Source organism: Eleutherodactylus coqui, chromosome 12 (genome assembly GCF_035609145.1).
Source record: "Eleutherodactylus coqui strain aEleCoq1 chromosome 12, aEleCoq1.hap1, whole genome shotgun sequence".
Taxonomy (NCBI): domain Eukaryota; kingdom Metazoa; phylum Chordata; class Amphibia; order Anura; family Eleutherodactylidae; genus Eleutherodactylus; species Eleutherodactylus coqui.
The window spans coordinates 103,019,475-103,038,642 of record NC_089848.1 but is presented as its reverse complement, the minus strand read 5'-3'; the positions used below and the strand labels follow the sequence as shown (position 1 = coordinate 103,038,642).

Genomic DNA, 19,168 nt, shown 5'->3' with positions numbered 1-19,168 from the left:
CAAATTACGGCCGCGTAAATCTGCCCTGAAATGCATAATCCAGCTTCATGCACAAAAACAAATAATTAATAAACACTTTAAAGGGCCATTCATTCACTTCAGCGAAAACACATTTTTTCCAATTTGTCCCCCCCCCCCCCCCACCTGATTGCTTGTCACACTCTGGGCAGTCACTTCCATGGAGTACAGCCTCCTGTCTGATGATTTTATTTCTCCCTGCGTACGCTCTCTATGCTCTGTGTCAGCACAGTATCATATGAGCAACTGGAGCCAGTACCATCTCTACCTGCAGGGCAGACACTGCATTACCTTCTTTATTCACTAAATTAACTAGAGACTATAATTATACAGTCAAAGGGATGGGATGTGATCTCCTTTATTACAACTGTGGGACAGGAGCCTCTAATCATCAGTAGTAACTGAGATAGGAGTTTCTGTGACCCCCCCCCCTGAAGAGCTCATATGGTAGAGTCCAAGTAATATCATCCCACAGGAATTATACTGAAAAAGTGACTTTCTGAGAGAACATAAACCCAAGGAATTCTCAGGCATTCAGAATGCAGTCACATGACCTCCTGAGCAGAAAGACTCTAGGAAGTGTTCAGATGGAAAGAAATGGCTAAAAAAGGGTATTAATGAATTTAAAAAAATTATATACAACTCAGTCATTATGCAATGGGGAGTAGAATATGTTCTGCTTTCCCCATCAGTTATGCTACAAAGTCCTCTATTACACACACTAACACATGTTTCTTATTCGTGTACTAGGTTCAAGGAGAGTTAAAGAGAAAATGGGGAAGTCTGTATCTGAACAGATACATAAACCGAGACTACCGCCTGCACAGTCTATCCATTTCCCGTAACGGCTCCGAATGTGTATCTCAGTTCAAGCGAAACTCAAGGGCGCCATCCATCATGCAGACTGAAACATCAGTCATTTAATACCTGCAACTCCACCAGGCCGACAAGAATGGCGCAAAGGACTAAATATAGCATTTTATAGTATAAGACGTATCATTTTAATATATCTGTACATTAATGAGGGCTACTGCAGCCCGGATGACCAATGGACTTGTAGACGAACTTTGGGACTTCATTCTAGCACTTTCTGCTCTTTAGGCTTTTACTACCATCCAGTTATTTTCGTCTAATTTATTCTGTATCTTTATGTTTTGTGGTCGTTTATTTGAGCGTTACAGTTTATGTTTGATCGGACTGGTAAAGGAAAACTTTGTATTTATGTACATTTCTGTAAAAGAGATGAAATTTATGAAAAATACCCTATCTAGCAAACTGATTTTGTCGCTTATTCAAGGCGTAAAACAAGAGAACAGCTCAGATAAGTGTTTACAGTAGAGTAATTATCACTTCTGTGGACGGATCGTGCATGCAACGTTCATACTCAGTATTCCATCATGCATGCGACGAAACGCGTTGCATATACCATTAAAGGGTCCTCCATTTGACCACTTTTGTGACTTTTTGGATACGTTTCACGGAGCGCCGGGCCCTCTTTTTTCTTTTTGTGTATAGCTCAGGATTCTTTAGCAGTCGAGCCCTTTTGGAAGGGATACGACGGACGGTGGCCTGCTCCCCCCTGCACATACAGGGGGATTTGAAACGAGTACGTGGATTCCCATTTGGATTTGAATTTAATATACGCCAACCGGGACATGGAGGTGGTGTGTGGGAACCCCTCTTCATTGGGGGCATTTCACACCTTCACCGGGTAAGTCCCATCCATATTTATACTTGCATTGCATTTGAACCATTGGATTAGTGGACGAAGCGCTCTCCTTTTACCTATTCCCCATTGTCTTTGGTCTTACAAAATACAGAAATGGTAATGAACCCATAGAAATCAATGGGTTCTATTCTCTGCGTATCGCACGCACAAAATCGCTCATGTGAAGCCGGCCTAAGAAGGACCTAACCTTTTTATTTTCACACAATTCAATAATTCAGTTACATGCAATATTTAAAGGGGTTGGGCCAACATGTATAACCCTTCCATAATTTGGGGCCCAGGGCGAACAGCTGATCGCTCCTGGTCCTGCTAAGAGCAGCCGCAGCAATCAGCTGATTTTGCCGGGGAAAGCCATGGCATTTCCCTGTATTACAGGATGGCTAGTCACACGAATGGCGCCCTCTAATAATTGGATGGCACATGGTTCATAAGAACAGGAGTCGCTCTTACTGAATGGCTCTCCAGGGGAAGATCCTGATTGGAGGACCCCGCCCTATGGCATAGATATGCCGTAGTAAGGCATACGAACCAAGGATGCCATCGGGGCACAACCTCTTTTAAAGGAACCTGTCATGAGGTTTTACCCTTCTCAATCATTGGCAGCTGTATATCAGTCAGTAGTGTGTAGGAGGTTAGCCAGTTTAAGCAAGTAGTTTAATGTTCTGCAACATTTTGCCCTTTATTTTTGTTTGTTGGCTTGTACCCTCAGGGGGCTGAGATGGCCAGATGGTGCTGCGATTCGAAGGGCAGTACAAGCTTTGCCAATGAACGCTATCTGAATGTAGACAAGAGATTTTCGGTGCAATGCATAGAGGAAGTGGGTTCTACCCGTGAGCATGCTTGCATTGCACTAAGGCCAAAAATTGGTTGAAGGCGAGCATTGTACCCATTTTTTAGTGAGAAAGTATTTGATGCCCGACCACCAGCAGAACCCTCTGAACGCCCAGCATGGTCCCAGAGAGAAGAAGTCTGCATATCAGTTCAATAAAGATTTTCTGTTTCTTGCAATGGAGTGGTTTCCTCTTTTGAACCCACAGCAGCCGGGGCGAGGACTCAGTAAGCCCTGTGGTCAAAGTTTTACCTTTTAACTGCCCGTCACTGTGTAGAGCTAAGGCCTGAAATCACTAACAAGACTGCCATTCCCTCAGGACGGGTAAGTAAGACCAGAGACTACTATCCCCATGGTCCCAATAGACTGAGCCTGTTAATATTTCCACCTACCGGTTCCACATTACAAATAGGCTATTTTAAACATGTCTCTTTTATTGTCCATAAGCCCGGCGTATCTCTGCAAAATTCACAAGGCCCAGTATTTCCTTAGTGCAATATCCATGGGCGCACGATGCGCTGAATTCATGAAGGGGCACCTAGACAGAAATGTACGTCAGGTCTGACCTGGCATACAACTCTGATATAATTTACACCAGTTTCTGGTGTAAATTATATATTAGGCCTCTTTCACACAGGCGACAATGATATCGCCACAAGAAAATCGCAGCCATATCGCATCTCTGTTCTGTGTGATATCGCTGCATTTTCTTGCAGCGATATCACAATTTTGTGTCTCTACAAAGTTGTGCGACTTTGCAGTGCTTTTTTTTGCCGGGATTGAAATATAAGCCCTACCCTGAAAATAAGGCATATCTGCATTGGGGGAAAAAAACTGAAAAAATCTGCATTAGGAAAAAAAATCACTGAACAGGCGCTGTCAGGTCTGTCACATGTCTCCTCTGCAACTCTGGCAAACTGGCTTGTAGTTTTCAGCAAACGCTTACTGGCTTGGAGGTTCAAAATCCCCACCTCCAGGAAGCGTTGGCTTTGATAGGCTGAGCTGTGGCACTTGAGAACCAATCACTGCAGCACTCAATGAACCATTCACAACCATTCAATGCAATGGCTGTAATTGGTTTATGGAGCGCTGGCTCTGATTGGCTGAGCCACGGCGCTTAAGAACCAATCATAGCCAGCAGTTCCTGGGGGTGGGGATTTTGAACCTCCAAACCAAGAAGCACCTGCTGAAAATTGCAAGCAAGTCTGCAGGAGCTGCAGAGGAAACGTGCAGCGGAGCTGACAGCGCCTGTTAGGTAATGTTTTTTTTTTTTTCTTAATGCAGCTAGGCCTTATTTTAGGGGTTTTACAGTAGGATTTCCTTCTGTAAAAGTTGCATCGAAACTGTGTTTTTGTGTGATACAACATAAGGAAAGGCTCCATAGGGAAACATGGGCTGCAAAACATAGCAAATCGCAACAATATTACGCGACCTGCGATTTTTATTTATGTATTTCTTCTTCTTCTTCCTTCCTTGCATTGTAGCAGCCTACAAAACATTGCTAATGTGAAGTAACCCATTGGAAAGCATGGGCTTCACATTCATGTTTGTGACAGATAAAGTGCTGCTAGAAGGGCAAAACCTTGCGACTGCTTCGCTTTAAAAATATCAAAAATTATCCTTTGTATTTTCGCATATAAGAATGGACCTCTCAGGCTGAAGGGATATGGACAGCGGCCCTCCTCCCCTACTTAAACATTTCCACAAGACGCTACATTGAGATTTCCCTGTCTGTACTGACTAGCAGTGTACTAGAGAAGAAGCTGGACAGGACTACTGCTACTCCTACGGGACCTACCAAATGTATTCATATGGTGACACTTAGTTTTATTACTGGCAGATTCTAAAATTTCTGCTGTGAAGTTTAATTTATGTGTTAATTAATGACAAATGTTAAAACGTGACCATCAATGGAGTTATCTGATTTAGGAAAGCCTTGTTTTAGATATCTGTTAGGCTATAAGGTAATAAAGGGGGTCCTTCTTTCAGGACCCTCACCTATTACTAGAGTGGACAGTGGTTGAAAAGAATATCTCTCACTCTGCAGGATCTTAAAAGCCTGTACAAAGACAAGATCGCTGATTTTAATGTGAATTACGTAATGCTTCATTTACCCTGTGGTGGCGCTGTTGGGAAAGGAAACATCTTCTCCCACTGATTGGAGTTGATCACTAGTGATTCCAGAAGAGAAAATCGTACAACCATTTTATCAGGAACCCTTCTAAATAAAAATCGGACAGAGACTGTAAGCCACTGTAAGTAAGGAGGCAAACAAAGGAGGATAGGTTCCCTTTAACCCAATAAGGACCAGGCTGTTTTGTACCTTAAGGAACAGACACTTTTTAGGGATTTCACCCATGTGGTGGTTTTACTGCCCTATTTTTTTTTCTTTCAGCTACCAAAATTATATTTGCTGTATTTTTTCCCCGTGACATATAAGACTATATTTTTATCTTTCTCACTGGCTTTTTTTTCTGTTTTTTAGTTTTAATTGGGAGTAAAAAGCTAAAAAAGAATGTGGTTTTGTTTTACATTTATAGTTAGTTATTAGAGTTGAGCGAATGTGGGGAGATCTCTCACACTCCCCCCCCCCCCCCCCCCCGCTGTCCCCCACTACCACCCGGCTGGCCCCCACCGCCCCCTCACATGCTGCTCTGGCGAATACACAGTTACTCGAAAAGACTACTACTCGCTCGAGTAGCAGGCTTAAACAAGCACGCTCGCCCATCTCTAATAGTTTGTTTGTTTGTTTTAAATTAGTTTATTTACACTAAAATTAAGTATGGGAATGGGTTCCTCTTTTTTGGGGGGATGTTTTGATATATAATAATAAGGGAGATGGAATAATACCTCCACAGTGCCACCTATTGGAAGGCAACTTCAAGCCAAAGTTAGACTCTTCATACAAGCCTTGTAACAATGACTGTAACAATTCCCTCTTCTAATTGTATTCTTCAAGGGGTTGTCCCACTTCTGAAACTGATGACCTGTCCTCAGGAAAGGTTATCAACAGCAGACCGGTGGGGGTCTACTGCAGGGACCTCTGCTGATCAGCTACTGGTGACCTTTGTTGAGGATAGGTCATCAGTGTTAGAAGTGGGAAAACAATGGAGTTTACATATGTTTCTGCATAAATGTTCTCATTGAAAAAGAGCAAACCCAAAAAGGGCAAATGTAAAGGTGTTGTGATCACGACATAACCCCTTTAAGAACCAGATATATAGAAGCTAGAGATGAGCGAATGTGCTCGTTTAGGACAATTTTGCAATCGAGCAGCTCTTTTTTCGAGTAACTGACTACTTGGGCGAAAAGATTCGGGAGGCGCCGGGAGTGGGGGGGGGGGGGGGGAGAGAGCTCTCTCCCCCCCCCCCCCCCCCCCCCACTCCCGGCGCCTCCCGAATCTTTTCGCCCAAGTAGTCAGTTACTCGAAAAAAGCGCTGCTCGATTGCGAAATCGCCCTGAACGAGTACGTTCACTCATCTCTAAAAGCATAACAACTGTAAGGGTATGTTCACACATAGCGGAGAGCGTTTTTTTTCTCAGTGGGAAATCCCGACCAAAATCAACTCCATTTGTGTAGATTATGATGTGGATTTTGGTGTGGATGCACAACAGGCTTCACCCCATCTATTGAAAGGGTGAAATGAGCTGTGGATCTGTACCTAAATTCCTGCTTTTTGAAGCAGAAATGATGTGGATTGTCCGCTGAGGAAAATCCGCACCATTTCCACTATGTGTGAACATGCCCTAAGAATCAAATAGTACAGTAAATTTTTTTAATTTCGTATGGCAGTTTTTAAGTAGATGCAAGGAAAACTATGGGAGGGATCTATTAAAGCTGTTGCATCAGAATTAAGTCACCAAAAAGGCAAAACTTTGGTACAAGTGGTGTTTTCTTGCACCAAAACTGTCATTTTTTTTTTGTTTTTTTATGCTAGCCTTTCAAATTCTTTAAAAAGTCTGCTCCATGGCCCAATTTCATGCATATTTATGGTGCTGGTGCTTAAGATATTTTTGTAAATCTATGGCTACATCATATTACTCACTATACAAAGTAAATCTAAAGGAAATATATCGGGATAGTACAAGTATGGGGACCTGTTTGAATGTAAATTTCAATAGAAAACATTATTATATATATTGTACAGGACCAATGAAAAATATTTGGGTACTCATTTACCAAGACTTTGTGTTTGTTGCGCATGGCAACCAATCACAGCTCAGCTTTCAGTTATTAAACAGCTTTGGAAAAATAAGAGCTACGCTGTGATTGGCTGCCATTTTCTGTTAGCTAGTTTTGATCGATGAGGCCTATACCAATATCACTTTGTAAATATGTATGTGCATACCTTTAGTGTTTCTGGAAGCAAGGAGGGTGCTTGGTTTTAATAAATTGGTTTCTAAGGAATATTGCCTATTCTGTTGTTCGCCATTATAGCGCTAGAATTAGAAAGACAATGCTATACTGGAGGGCACTGATATTTACGGATGAGATGGATCATGTTTAAATCAATTCTATTATTAACAACAAAGGAGAAAATCCGGCTCTATAAAAACACTTCTTTTATTCCAAAAAACCCATAAAATTATACCCGCTGATCCTCTGTAAGGGAGCGCAGACAGGAGAAGCCTCTGACGCACTCCGGGCTCCTCGGTCATTTCTGAAGAAGAGGTCTATCCTGGAAATGCATTATATTGGCTGTCTTTACATTTATTAAAAAAAGAAGAACTGGGTATAATACTTATTGAAATATTTGTGAGAGTTGCGCCAATAAAGTCCACAAATTTTTCTTCCTCCTCCCAGTTTACACGCTACGCTCCATGTATATGGTTGGCGTTAGTGGACAGGTAGCAACTCACTCCATTTCTTATAAGGAATATTAACCCTGTAAGCTGAAGGCGCTCCACCCCCACCCCTTCTCACCTTGGATAAAATTACAAATTGCAGGTACCGTGTAACACCATGTCTACGCTCAACGCATTACGAAAGACACTTCTTTCTTGATCACAGCTAACAACCCTACATAGTACTTCCCCTTAAAATCAATTATGGACTAATTATTATGCATTTAAATCATGTGTGCACATTTCAACATGCTGGATTGCGACACCCAAAAACAAAGCAAAAACATTTATTTCCTTCCCTTTTCCTTCCTTCTTCCCTTTTCTTTCATTAATTTAATAAATATACAGCAAATCATTTCTAACATTTAAACCCACTGGTAAGCGAATTTCCAATTTCAAAGTCCAAAATGCTTCTCTACTGAGGACAAAGTTTCTCCAATCCCTTCCTCTTAGGGCTTATTCAGACAACCGTATATCGGCCGGGTATTCACGCTGGGGGGAGGAGGCTGAAAGAGCCAGGAGCAGAGCACTGAGCTCCCACCCCCTCTCCACCAACTCTCCACCCCCTCTCCGCCCCTCTGCACTATTTGCAATGAGGGGAGGCGGGATGGGGGCGGAGCTATTTCTCAAAACTTAGCCCCGTCCCGTCGCACCTCCTCTCATTGCAAATAGTGCAGAGGGGCGGAGAGAGGCAGAGAGGGGGCGGGAGCTCAGAGCAGTGCTCCCGACTCTTCCAGCCTCCTCCCCCTGCAGAGAGAGACATCTGTATATCGGCCGGTGTGAATACGCAGCCGATATACGGTCATCTGAAGCCGCCCTTAAAGGGGTTGTCTCGAGGAAGCAGTGAATTTTTTTTTTGCCCAGTCCCCCTTATTAAGCATACATTACTAAGCCCCCCTGTAAATGACTTTTCTAGCTGGTTTGTACTTACAGTTCCAGCGTTTCAGCAACTTATAAAAATTTTCCCAAGATGGCCGCCGGCTTTTATCCCATCGCTTGCTGTAGCCCGACGTGCGCGCTCCCAAGACGCTACCAGCTGTGTCTCCCTGACAACCAGACGCCCCGCAGCCGCCGACCGGACCCCTGGATTGAACGCGGCCGACCACGGCACACACGGCACACCACCCACCGCCAGGCAGCAGGTAACCGGCGCTAAACCCCTGACAACAGACGAAGGCCCCCCCGGCCCAGCGGCAGTCCCCCCGACCCAGCGGAAGCCCCCCCCGGCCCAGCGGCAGACCCCCGGCCCAGCGGCAGACCCCCCGGCCCAGCGGCAGACCCCCGGCCCAGCGGCAGACCCCCGGCCCAGCGGCAGCACCCCCCCGGCCCATCACTTACCTGGGCGGCAGGACGGCGGGACGGCAGGACGGCGGGACAGCTGGGCGGCTCAAGTTTCTGCACCTTCCTCTAAGAGAGGATGGTACAGAATGGCCGCTCCAGCGCGCTCCCGAGAAGTGACAGCTCGTCTGCGCATGCGCAGAAGAGCTGTAGCAGCTAGCAGGCTGAAGCGGCTCGTGCTGAGAGCAGAAGACCGGATTGCGCAAGCGCGTCTAAAAAAGCAAGCTGCCAGCGAATTTAGACGGAACCGTGGAGACGAGGACGCTAGCAACGGAGCAGGTAAGTGAATAACTTCTGTATGGCTCATAATTAATGCACGATGTATATTACAAAGTCCATTAATATGGCCATACAGAAGTGCTGAACCCTACTTGATTTCGCGAGACAACCCCTTTAAGGTATTTTTAGTGCTTCGATACCGCAGAATCTGAATGACACTAAAAAGCCTGCACGATGCTCCAAAAAATGTCTTGTAGCTCCTGAGGCATTTGTTCATTTTTTTTAACTTGTGAATAATGCAGCCTGTGTAAATTTTATTACAATTAGTGCAAAATATGTTGTAAGTAGCATTTTTACTATCACAGTTGATGACATTTTTTATAATAATTAACTCTGCATCTAGCACTATCACATGTAAAAAAAAACCTTCTACGATAACCAATACTGAGAATTATTAACTGATGCGAAACAACTTGGAGATAACTTGTTTGCTCAGTTTTTATTTCTATGGGTGGCTTTACACGAGCGTGTTTTTGTGCATTCCCTATGATGTGTTCACAAGTTCGTGCTTTAGAGGCGTGCCCCTGCAAAGATAGGACATGCGTGCACCATAGTGAATGCACGTGTTGATTTTAATGGAGCAGCGGCTGCTGCTGGCGACTCCATTGAAGACAATGGTCTGCCGGCATCCTGTAATTGTTTTTCAGGGAAGGACTTTAAATATAAGCCCTTCACTGAAAAACAAGGCAAAGTAGTGTAAAAAAAAACAAAAAAAAAAACATACTCACCTTCCTTCAGCTGCTGGGGCTCAGCCGCGTCCTCTCTGCGCTGTCCCCAACTCTGCATGGCAGTTCTTTGAGCAGGTGGGGATTTAAAATCCCTGCCTGCTGAAAGAGCTGCTTGTGATTGGCTGAGGCACTCAGCCAATCACAGGCAGATTTCGCCAGTCATTCATTCAGGCAGCTGAAGAAAGGTGAGTATGTTTTTTTTTTTATTTTTTACATTACTTTGCCCTGTTTTCAGGGAAGGGCTTATATTTAAAGCCCTTCCCTGAAAAACAAATACAGGATGCAGGATCTGTGACAGCTGTGGTAGGGAATTCTTTATTCCCTGGGGGGACACGGCAGCGGCGGACAGGTAAGTATATTTTAATTTTTTAATTTTTTTTTTTTACACTAAAATGGTTGTTTTTGATTGAAGAGCTTATATTTAAAGCTCTTCCCTGAAAAATAATTAAGGGGTGCCGGCAGACCATTGTCTTCAATAGAGCCACCGGCAGCAGTCGTGGCTCCATTGAAGGCAATGGGCATGGACCTGCATTCACATGTGTTTGTGCACCTATGTACGGCACATGCACACGCTCGTATGAAGCCACCCTTGGCTACAGGTATCGTTTTAACGGTTTCAGATGGGTGACAACTTTTTTTGCTTGTAGAATAGTACTAGCAACTAGTAGGAAATTACAGTACCATTGTTTATGGTGGTGCAATGCGCCACCCAGCTGTGCTACATGGTACATTTATTATGATTCACAGATATCACACACACACAACTCTGCTACATCCATCATGACTCCACACATCACATACACAGCTGTACTACATTTATCCTGATTTCCAGACATTACACACACAGTTGAACTACATCCATCCTGATTCCCACATGACACAAACATCTCTACTACATCCATGCTCATCCATCCTGATTCCCACACATGACACACACAGAGCTCCTGGATACAGTGATCAGCCCCTGGTCATGTGATCCCTGACTCCACCCACACAGGTGATCACATGACAGTGACATCATCACAGGTCCTGTTAGCTGCCGCTGGTTTATTCAGTATACAGTACTTCCTACCAAACTCCAGAATGGCTCCTCCCACAATAGTGATGTCACTGCAGGTCCTTCAGCCCGCCGGATCTCTGTGGTTGGTGTCTCCTGTCAGGACTGCCGAGTTGTGTCTGACATAATAACAGCTTAGTTGTATTATCATTTTATTATTTTTGTCCTCCTCTTTTAAGAGCCCTAACATTGTTCTTCTTCTGTCGGTCAGGCTCTGTGTTTTATATAGACTGTAAGACCTGCGATGATGTCACCAGGGGGTGGAGCATGAGAAGCACACCTACACATACATACATACAAACGGACAAGTGGTCGTTAGTAGTTTGATTACCTGCATTACTTTTGCTAAAAAAAAGGACGTTTCCACTTAAAAAGTGTTTTTATTCACATAGACAGTGAGATCAAGAAAGGATACAGTAACATCATTTGACTGGCTAGTGAACTTCAAGTTATATTGATTATCATTGAGATAATATGCAAAATGTTCAGTCAGCGGCGCAAACAGAACTCAGGAACTCAGACAGAATACAAACATTGTTCACACTGAACATACTGAGCAAACAGAGGAAAGCCCAGCAGCCTCTAGCAGAGGAGCTGGTATATATGAGCAGCAGACCAGGGGGATTGGCTGGCTGCAGCACTCCACACCTAGCCAGCTCAATCAACCCCACCTGTGGAGATAAGCTCCTGGGAACCATGTAGTACAACAGATCCCAGCAGAACACCCTAACATCTATATAGTTTTATATAGCTTAAATGAGAGTAAATATATTGTTCTTCCCACCAAGCCATCATCAAATTATCTAGCATCAGGAAGAATCTCGACTCCATAGGGACCCTATTACTAGAGATGAGCGAACACCAAAATGTTCGGGTGTTCGTTATTCGTAACGAACTTCCCGTGATGCTCGAGGGTTCGTTTCGAACAACGAACCCCATTGAAGTCAATGGGCGACCAGAACATTTTTGTATTTCGCCGATGCTCGCTAAGGTTTTCATGTGTGAAAATCTGGGCAATTCAGGAAAGTGATGGGAATGACACAGTGACGGATAGGGCAGGCGAGGGGCTACATGGTGGGCTGCATCCTAAGTTCACAGGTCCCACTATTAAGCCACAATAGCGGCAAGAGTGGAACCCCCCCCCTCCCAACAACTTTTACTTCTGAAAAGCGCTCATTAGCATGGCATACCTTTGCTAAGCACCACACTACCTCCAACAAAGCACAATCACTGCCTGCATGACACTCCACTGCCACTTCTCCTGAGTTACATGCTGCCCAACCGCACCCCCTCCCCCCCACAGCGCACACCAAACTGTCCCTGCGCAGCCTTCAGCTGGCCTCATGCCACACCACCCTCATGTCTATTTAGAAGTGCGTCTGCCACGACGAGGGACCGCAGGCACACACTGCACAGGGTTGGCACGGCTAGGTAGCGACCCTCTTTAATAGGGGCGGGGCGATAGCCCACAATGCTGTACAGAAGCAATGAGAAATACAATCCTGTGCCACCGCCATCAGGAGCTGCACACGTGGGCATAGCAATGGGGAACCTATGTGCCACACACTATTCATTCTGTCAAGGTGTCTGCATGCCCCAGTCAGACTGGTTATATGCACCTTAACAGTAACCGCGTTGGTGGTAATGTGGTGGTGACTGCGGACCTAGTACCACGGTTGTATTTTGTTGGTTTTCGGAATGTGGCCAGGATTAAGTGGGCCGTGGCGGGGGGATGGTGGGGGGGCTCTCTTGTAGTGTCGGTAAAGGTGAAATTCTTGGACTGCCGCCAGACGAACCAATGCAAAGGCATTTGCCAACAATGTTTTCCCTGTTGGAGGAGGAGGGGGATGTTTTTGAGGCACTACGTGTCCTCTCCACGTGTCCGTGGTTATATGCACCTTAACAGTAACCGCGTTGGTGGTAATGTGGTGGTGACTGCGGACCTAGTACCACGGTTGTATTTTGTTGGTTTTCGGAATGTGGCCAGGATTAAGTGGGCCGTGGCGGGGGGATGGTGGGGGGGCTCTCTTGTAGTGTCGGTAAAGGTGAAATTCTTGGACTGCCGCCAGACGAACCAATGCAAAGGCATTTGCCAACAATGTTTTCCCTGTTGGAGGAGGAGGGGGATGTTTTTGAGGCACTACGTGTCCTCTCCACGTGTCCGTGGTTATATGCACCTTAACAGTAACCGCGTTGGTGGTAATGTGGTGGTGACTGCGGACCTAGTACCACGGTTGTATTTTGTTGGTTTTCGGAATGTGGCCAGGATTAAGTGGGCCATGGCGGGGGGATGGTGGGGGGGCTCTCTTGTAGTGTCGGTAAAGGTGAAATTCTTGGACTGCCGCCAGACGAACCAATGCAAAGGCATTTGCCAACAATGTTTTCCCTGTTGGAGGAGGAGGGGGATGTTTTTGAGGCACTACGTGTCCTCTCCACGTGTCCGTTCCATGTAAGCAATAGTAGCACTCAAGACAGGCCCCAGTAACAATTCTGAAGCAGCAGTATAGCGGGAGCGCAGTCTTCGTTCCATGTAAGCAATAGTAGCACTCAAGACAGGCCCCAGTAACAATTCTGAAGCAGCAGTATAGCGGGAGCGCAGTCTTCGTTCCATGTAAGCAATAGTAGCACTCAAGACAGGCCCCAGTAACAATTCTGAAGCAGCAGTATAGCGGGAGCGCAGTCTTCGTTCCATGTAAGCAATAGTAGCACTCAAGACAGGCCCCAGTAACAATTCTGAAGCAGCAGTATAGCGGGAGCGCAGTCTTCGTTCCATTTCAGTAGCCTTAGTATAGCCAAGGCACAAGTGACATTTATGTAGCTAAACTGTAGGCCAACCCCACACACCTTTCTGTACCATGAGTGCAGGCGAAGAACATAGAAATTACTATGATTACACTGTAGGTGAGGGCCCCAAAAAATTGGTGTACCAACAGTACTAATGTACCTCAGTAAAAATTGGCCATGCCCAACCAAGATGGCAGGTGAATCGCTTTGGTTAATGTGGCTTAAGTGGTAACTAGGCCTGGAGGCAGCCCAGTGTAACGAAAAATTGGTTCAAGTTAAAGTTCCAACGCTTTTAAGCTAATTGAAACTTATAAAAATTGTTCTGAAAAATTATTTGAGTGAGCCTTGTGGCCCTAAGAAAAATTGCCCGTTCAGCGTGATTACGTGAGGTTTCAGGAGGAGGAGCAGGAGGAGGAGGAGGAGGAATATTAGACACAGATTGATGAAGCACAAATGTCCCCGTTTTGGATGGTGAGAGAGAACGTAGCTTCCATCCGCGGGTGCAGCCTACGTATTGCTTACGTATCGCTGCTGTCCGCTGGTGGAGAACAGAAGTCTGGCGAAATCCAGCCTTTGTTCATCTTGATGAGTGTTAGCCTGTCGGCACTGTCGGTTGACAAGCGGCTACGCTTATCGGTGATGATTCCCCCAGCCGCACTAAACACCCTCTCCGACAACACGCTAGCCGCAGGACAAGCAAGCACCTCAAGGGCATACAGGGCTAGTTCAGGCCACGTGTCCAGCTTCGACACCCAGTAGTTGTAGGGGGCAGAGGCGTCACCAAGGATGGTCGTGCGATCCGCTACGTACTCCCTCACCATCCTTTTGCAGTGCTCCCGCCGACTCAGCCGTGACTGGGGAGCGGTGACACAGTCTTGGTGGGGAGCCATAAAGCTGGCCAGGCCCTTAAAGACTGTTGCACTGCCTGGGATGTACATGCTGCTCGATCTACGCACATCCCCTGCAACATGGCCCTCGGAACTGCGCCTTCTGCCACTAGCGCTGTCGGCTGGGAATTTTACCATCAGCTTGTCCGCAAGGGTCCTGTGGTATAGCAACACTCTCGAACCCCTTTCCTCTTCGGGAATCAGAGTGGGCAGGTTCTCCTTATACCGTGGATCGAGCAGTGTGTACACCCAGTAATCCGTAGTGGCCAGAATGCGTGCAACGCGAGGGTCACGAGAAAGGCATCCTAACATGAAGTCAGCCATGTGTGCCAGGGTACCTGTACGCAACACATGGCTGTCTTCACTAGGAAGATCACTTTCAGGATCCTCCTCCTCCTCCTCCTCCTCAGGCCATACACGCTGAAAGGATGACAGGCAATCAGCCGGTGTACCGTCAGCAGCGGGCCAAGCTGTCTCTTCCCCCTCCTCCTCATCCTCCTCATGCTCCTCCTCCTCCTCCTGTACGCGCTGAGAAATAGACAGGAGGGTGCCCTGACTATCCAGCGGCATACTGTCTTCCCCCGCCCCCGTTTCCGAGCGCAAAGCAGCTGCCTTTATGGTTTGCAGGGAATTTCTCAAGATGCATAGCAGAGGAATGGTGACGCTAATGATTGTAGCATCGCCGCTCACCACCTGGGTAGACTCCTCAAAATTACCAAGGACATGGCAGATGTCTGCCAACCAGGCCCACTCTTCTGAAAGGAATTGAGGAGGCTGACTCCCACTGCGCCGCCCATGTTGGAGTTGGTATTCGACTATAGCTCTACGTTGTTCATAGAGCCTAGCCAACATGTGGAGCGTAGAGTTCCACCGTGTGGGCACGTCGCACAGCAGTCGGTGCACTGGCAGCTTAAAGTGATGTTGCAGGGTGCGCAGGGTGGCAGCGTCCGTGTGGGACTTGCGGAAATGTGCGCAGAGCCGGCACGCCTTTACGAGCAGGTCTGACAAGCGTGGGTAGCTTTTCAGAAAGCGCTGAACCACCAAATTAAAGACGTGGGCCAGGCATGGCACGTGCGTGAGGCTGCCGAGCTGCAGAGCCGCCACCAGGTTACGGCCGTTGTCACACACGACCATGCCCGGTTGGAGGCTCAGCGGCGCAAGCCAGCGGTCGGTCTGCTGTGTCAGACCCTGCAGCAGTTCGTGGGCCGTGTGCCTCTTATCGCCTAAGCTGAGTAGTTTCAGCACGGCCTGCTGACGCTTGCCCACCGCTGTGCTGCCACACCGCGCGACACCGACTGCTGGCGACATGCTGCTGCTAACACATCTTGATTGTGAGACAGAGGAGGAGGAGGAGGAGGAGGAGGAGGAGGGTGCTTTAGTGGAGGAAGCATACACCTCCGCAGATACCACCACCGAGCTGGGGCCCGCAATTCTGGGGGTGGGTAGGACGTGAGCGGTCCCAGGCTCTGACTCTGTCCCAGCCTCCACTAAATTCACCCAATGTGCCGTCAGGGAGATGTAGTGGCCCTGCCCGCCTGTGCTTGTCCACGTGTCCGTAGTTAAGTGGACCGTGGCAGTAACCGCGTTGGTGAGGGCGCGCACAATGTTGCGGGAGACGTGGTCGTGCAGGGCTGGGACGGCACATCGGGAAAAGTAGTGGCGACTGGGAACTGAGTAGCGCGGGGCCGCCGCCTCCATGATACTTTTGAAGGACTCCGTTTCCACAACCCTATACGGCAGCATCTCAAGGCTGATGAATTTTGCGATGCGGACGGTTAACGTTTGAGCGTGCGGGTGCGTGGCGGCGTACTTGCGCTTGCGCTCGAACACTTGCGCAAGCGACGGCTGAACGGTGCGCTGAACTACACTGCTGGATGGGGCCGAGGACAGCGGAGATGAGGGTGTGGGTGCAGGCCATGAGGCGGTAGTGCCTGTGTCCTGAGAGGGGGGTTGCATCTCAGTGGCAGGTTGGGGCACAGGGGGAGAGGCAGGGGTGCAAACCGGAGGCGGTGAACGGCCTTTGTCCCACCTTGCGGGGTGCTTGGCCATCATATGTCTGCGCATGGTGGTGGTGGTGAGGCTGTTGGTGTTGGCTCCCCGGCTGAGCTTTGCGCGACAAAGGTTGCACACCACTGTTCGTCGGTCGTCAGGCGTCTCTGTGAAAAACTGCCAGACCTTAGAGCACCTCGGCCTCCGCAGGGTGGCATGGCGCGAGGGGGCGCTTTGGGAAACACTTGGTGGATTATTCGGTCTGGCCCTGCCTCTACCCCTGGCCACTGCACTGCCTCTTGCAACCTGCCCTGCTGATGCCCTTGACTCCCCCTCTGAAGACCTGTCCTCCTGAGTAAGCGTTGCACACCAGGTGGGGTCAGTCACCTCATCGTCCTGCTGCTCTTCCTCCGAATCCTCTGTGCGCTGCTCCCTGGGACTTACTGCCCTTACTACTACCTCACTGCAAGACAACTGTGTCTGATCGTCATCGTCCTCCTCACCCACAGAAAGTTGTTGAGACAGTTGGCGGAAGTCCCCAGCCTCTTCCCCCGGACCCCGGGAACTTTCGAATGGTTGGGCATCAGTGACGATAAACTCCTCTGGTGGGAGAGGAACCGCTGCTGCCCAATCTAAGCAGGGGCCCGAGAACAGTTCCTGGGAGTGTTCCCGCTCCTGAGCAGGTGTCATTGTAGTGGAGTGAGGAGGCTGGGAGGAAGGAGGAGCAGCAGACAGAGGATTCGGATTGGCAGCAGTGGACGGCGCAGAACTGCGGGTAGACGATAGGTTGCTCGAAGCACTTTCTGCCATCCAGGACAGGACCTGCTCACACTGCTCATTTTCTAATAACCGTCTCCCGCTTGGACCCATTAATTGGGCGATGAATGTGGGGACGCCAGAAACGTGCCTCTCTCCTAATCGCGCAGCAGACAGCTGCGACACACCTGGATCAGGAGCTTGGCCTGTGCCCACACCCTCACTTGGCCCTCCGCGTCCTCGGCCACGTCCACGTCCACGTCCTCTAGGCTTACCCCTACCCCTCAGCATGCTGTATTACCAGTGATTAGATTTCCCAGGCAGGAAATAAATTGGCGCAAGACTGCAGGCCAAATATAATTTTTGCCCTTTTTGGAAAACGAAAGGCCCCACTGCCTCTAGTGAATGAATTATCTAAGTTTAATAACTGTGCTGTGTCCCTGCTTATGTGTCACAGAACGTGAGGGTAGCAGAGTTATTAACTGTGGCAGAGCAGGTATTTTTTTTTCCCAATTAAGGAAAGCAAATGGCGAAGCCAGCAGTAAAGCGTAGCTGGGTGCGTATGATTTAGCAATGTTTTTCACGCAGCTCACACGTCTCCACAGGCGTAAGGACGGACACAGGCTGGACAAATAGATTTCTTTTCAGTTTTTTCCCACCAACAGGCAGCACTGCGTATATTCAATGAACCTGAGAAGTTTAATAACTGCGCTGTGTCCCTGCTTATGTGTCACAGAACGTGAGGGTAGCAGAGTTATTATAACTCTTGGAGAGCAGGTATTTTTTTTTCCCAATTAAGGAAAGCAAATGGCGAAGCCAGCAGTAAAGCGTAGCTGGGTGCGTATGATTTAGCAATGTTTTTCACGCAGCTCACACGTGTCCACAGGCGTAAGGACGGACACAGGCTGGACAAATAGATTTCTTTTCAGTTTTTTCCCACCAACAGGCAGCACTGCGTATATTCAATGAACCTGCGAAGTTTAATAACTGCGCTGTGTCCCTGCTTATGTGTCACAGAACGTGAGGGTAGCAGAGTTATTATAACTCTTGGAGAGCAGGTATTTTTTTTCCCAATTAAGGAAAGCAAATGGCGAAGCCAGCAGTAAACCGTAGCTGGCTGTGTATGATTTAGCAATGTTTTTCACGCAGCTCACACGTCTCCACCGCCCGTAAGGACGGACACAGGCTGGACAAATAGATTTCTTTTCAGTTTTTTCCCACCAACAGGCAGCACTGCGTATATTCTATGAATAATAACTGTGTTGTGGCCCTGCCTATACAATTCTTTCCCTGCAGTATCAATGGAGGGTGGAATGCTCTGCAGAGGCGATTTTGAGAAGCCCAAAAAAAATGCAGCACAGCCAACAGCAGCCTGGACAGTACTGCACACGGATAAATATGGCCCTAGAAAGGACCGTTGAGGTTCTTGAAGGCTACACTCACTCCTAACACTCTCCCTGCCTATGCAGCACTTCTGTCCCTAATGCCAGGTGCAACGGTCTGCAGAGGCGATTTTGAGAAAAAAAAAATCCCACTGCTAACAGCAGCCAACACACAGCTATCAGTGGCCCTAATAAGGACCTTTGGGGGGTCTTGAAGCCTACACTAACTACCAATTCTTTCCCTACAGCAGCTCCGGTATAAACAGCACTGTCCCTCATCTAACTCACACCGCATCTGAGGCGAGCCGCGGGAGGGGCCGACTTTTATATTAGGCGAACACCTGATCTCGCCAGCCACTCACAGCAGGGGGGTGGTATAGGGCTTAAACGTTGCAGGGGGAAGTTGTAATGCCTTCCCTGTCTTTCAATTGGCCAGAAAAGCGCGCTAACGTCTCAGGGAAGGAAGTGAAAGTAACCAGAACACCGCATGGTGTTCGTCACGAATAACGAACATCCCGAACACCCTAATATTCGCACGAATATCAAG

General features: G+C 47.7%; 1 protein-coding gene across 1 annotated transcript in view; it reads left to right on the top strand.

The window, feature by feature from the left end:
* The window catches only part of VIPR2 (vasoactive intestinal peptide receptor 2), a 120,342-nt gene extending 117,163 nt beyond the window's left edge, over positions 1-3,179 (top strand). Inside the window, exon 13 of the mRNA XM_066584619.1 lies at positions 769-3,179. Within this exon, the coding sequence (XP_066440716.1) occupies positions 769-942 (174 nt within the window). The 3' untranslated portion in view covers positions 943-3,179. The remainder of the gene's footprint in view (positions 1-768) is intronic.
* The last annotated feature ends 15,989 nt before the right edge of the window (positions 3,180-19,168 follow it).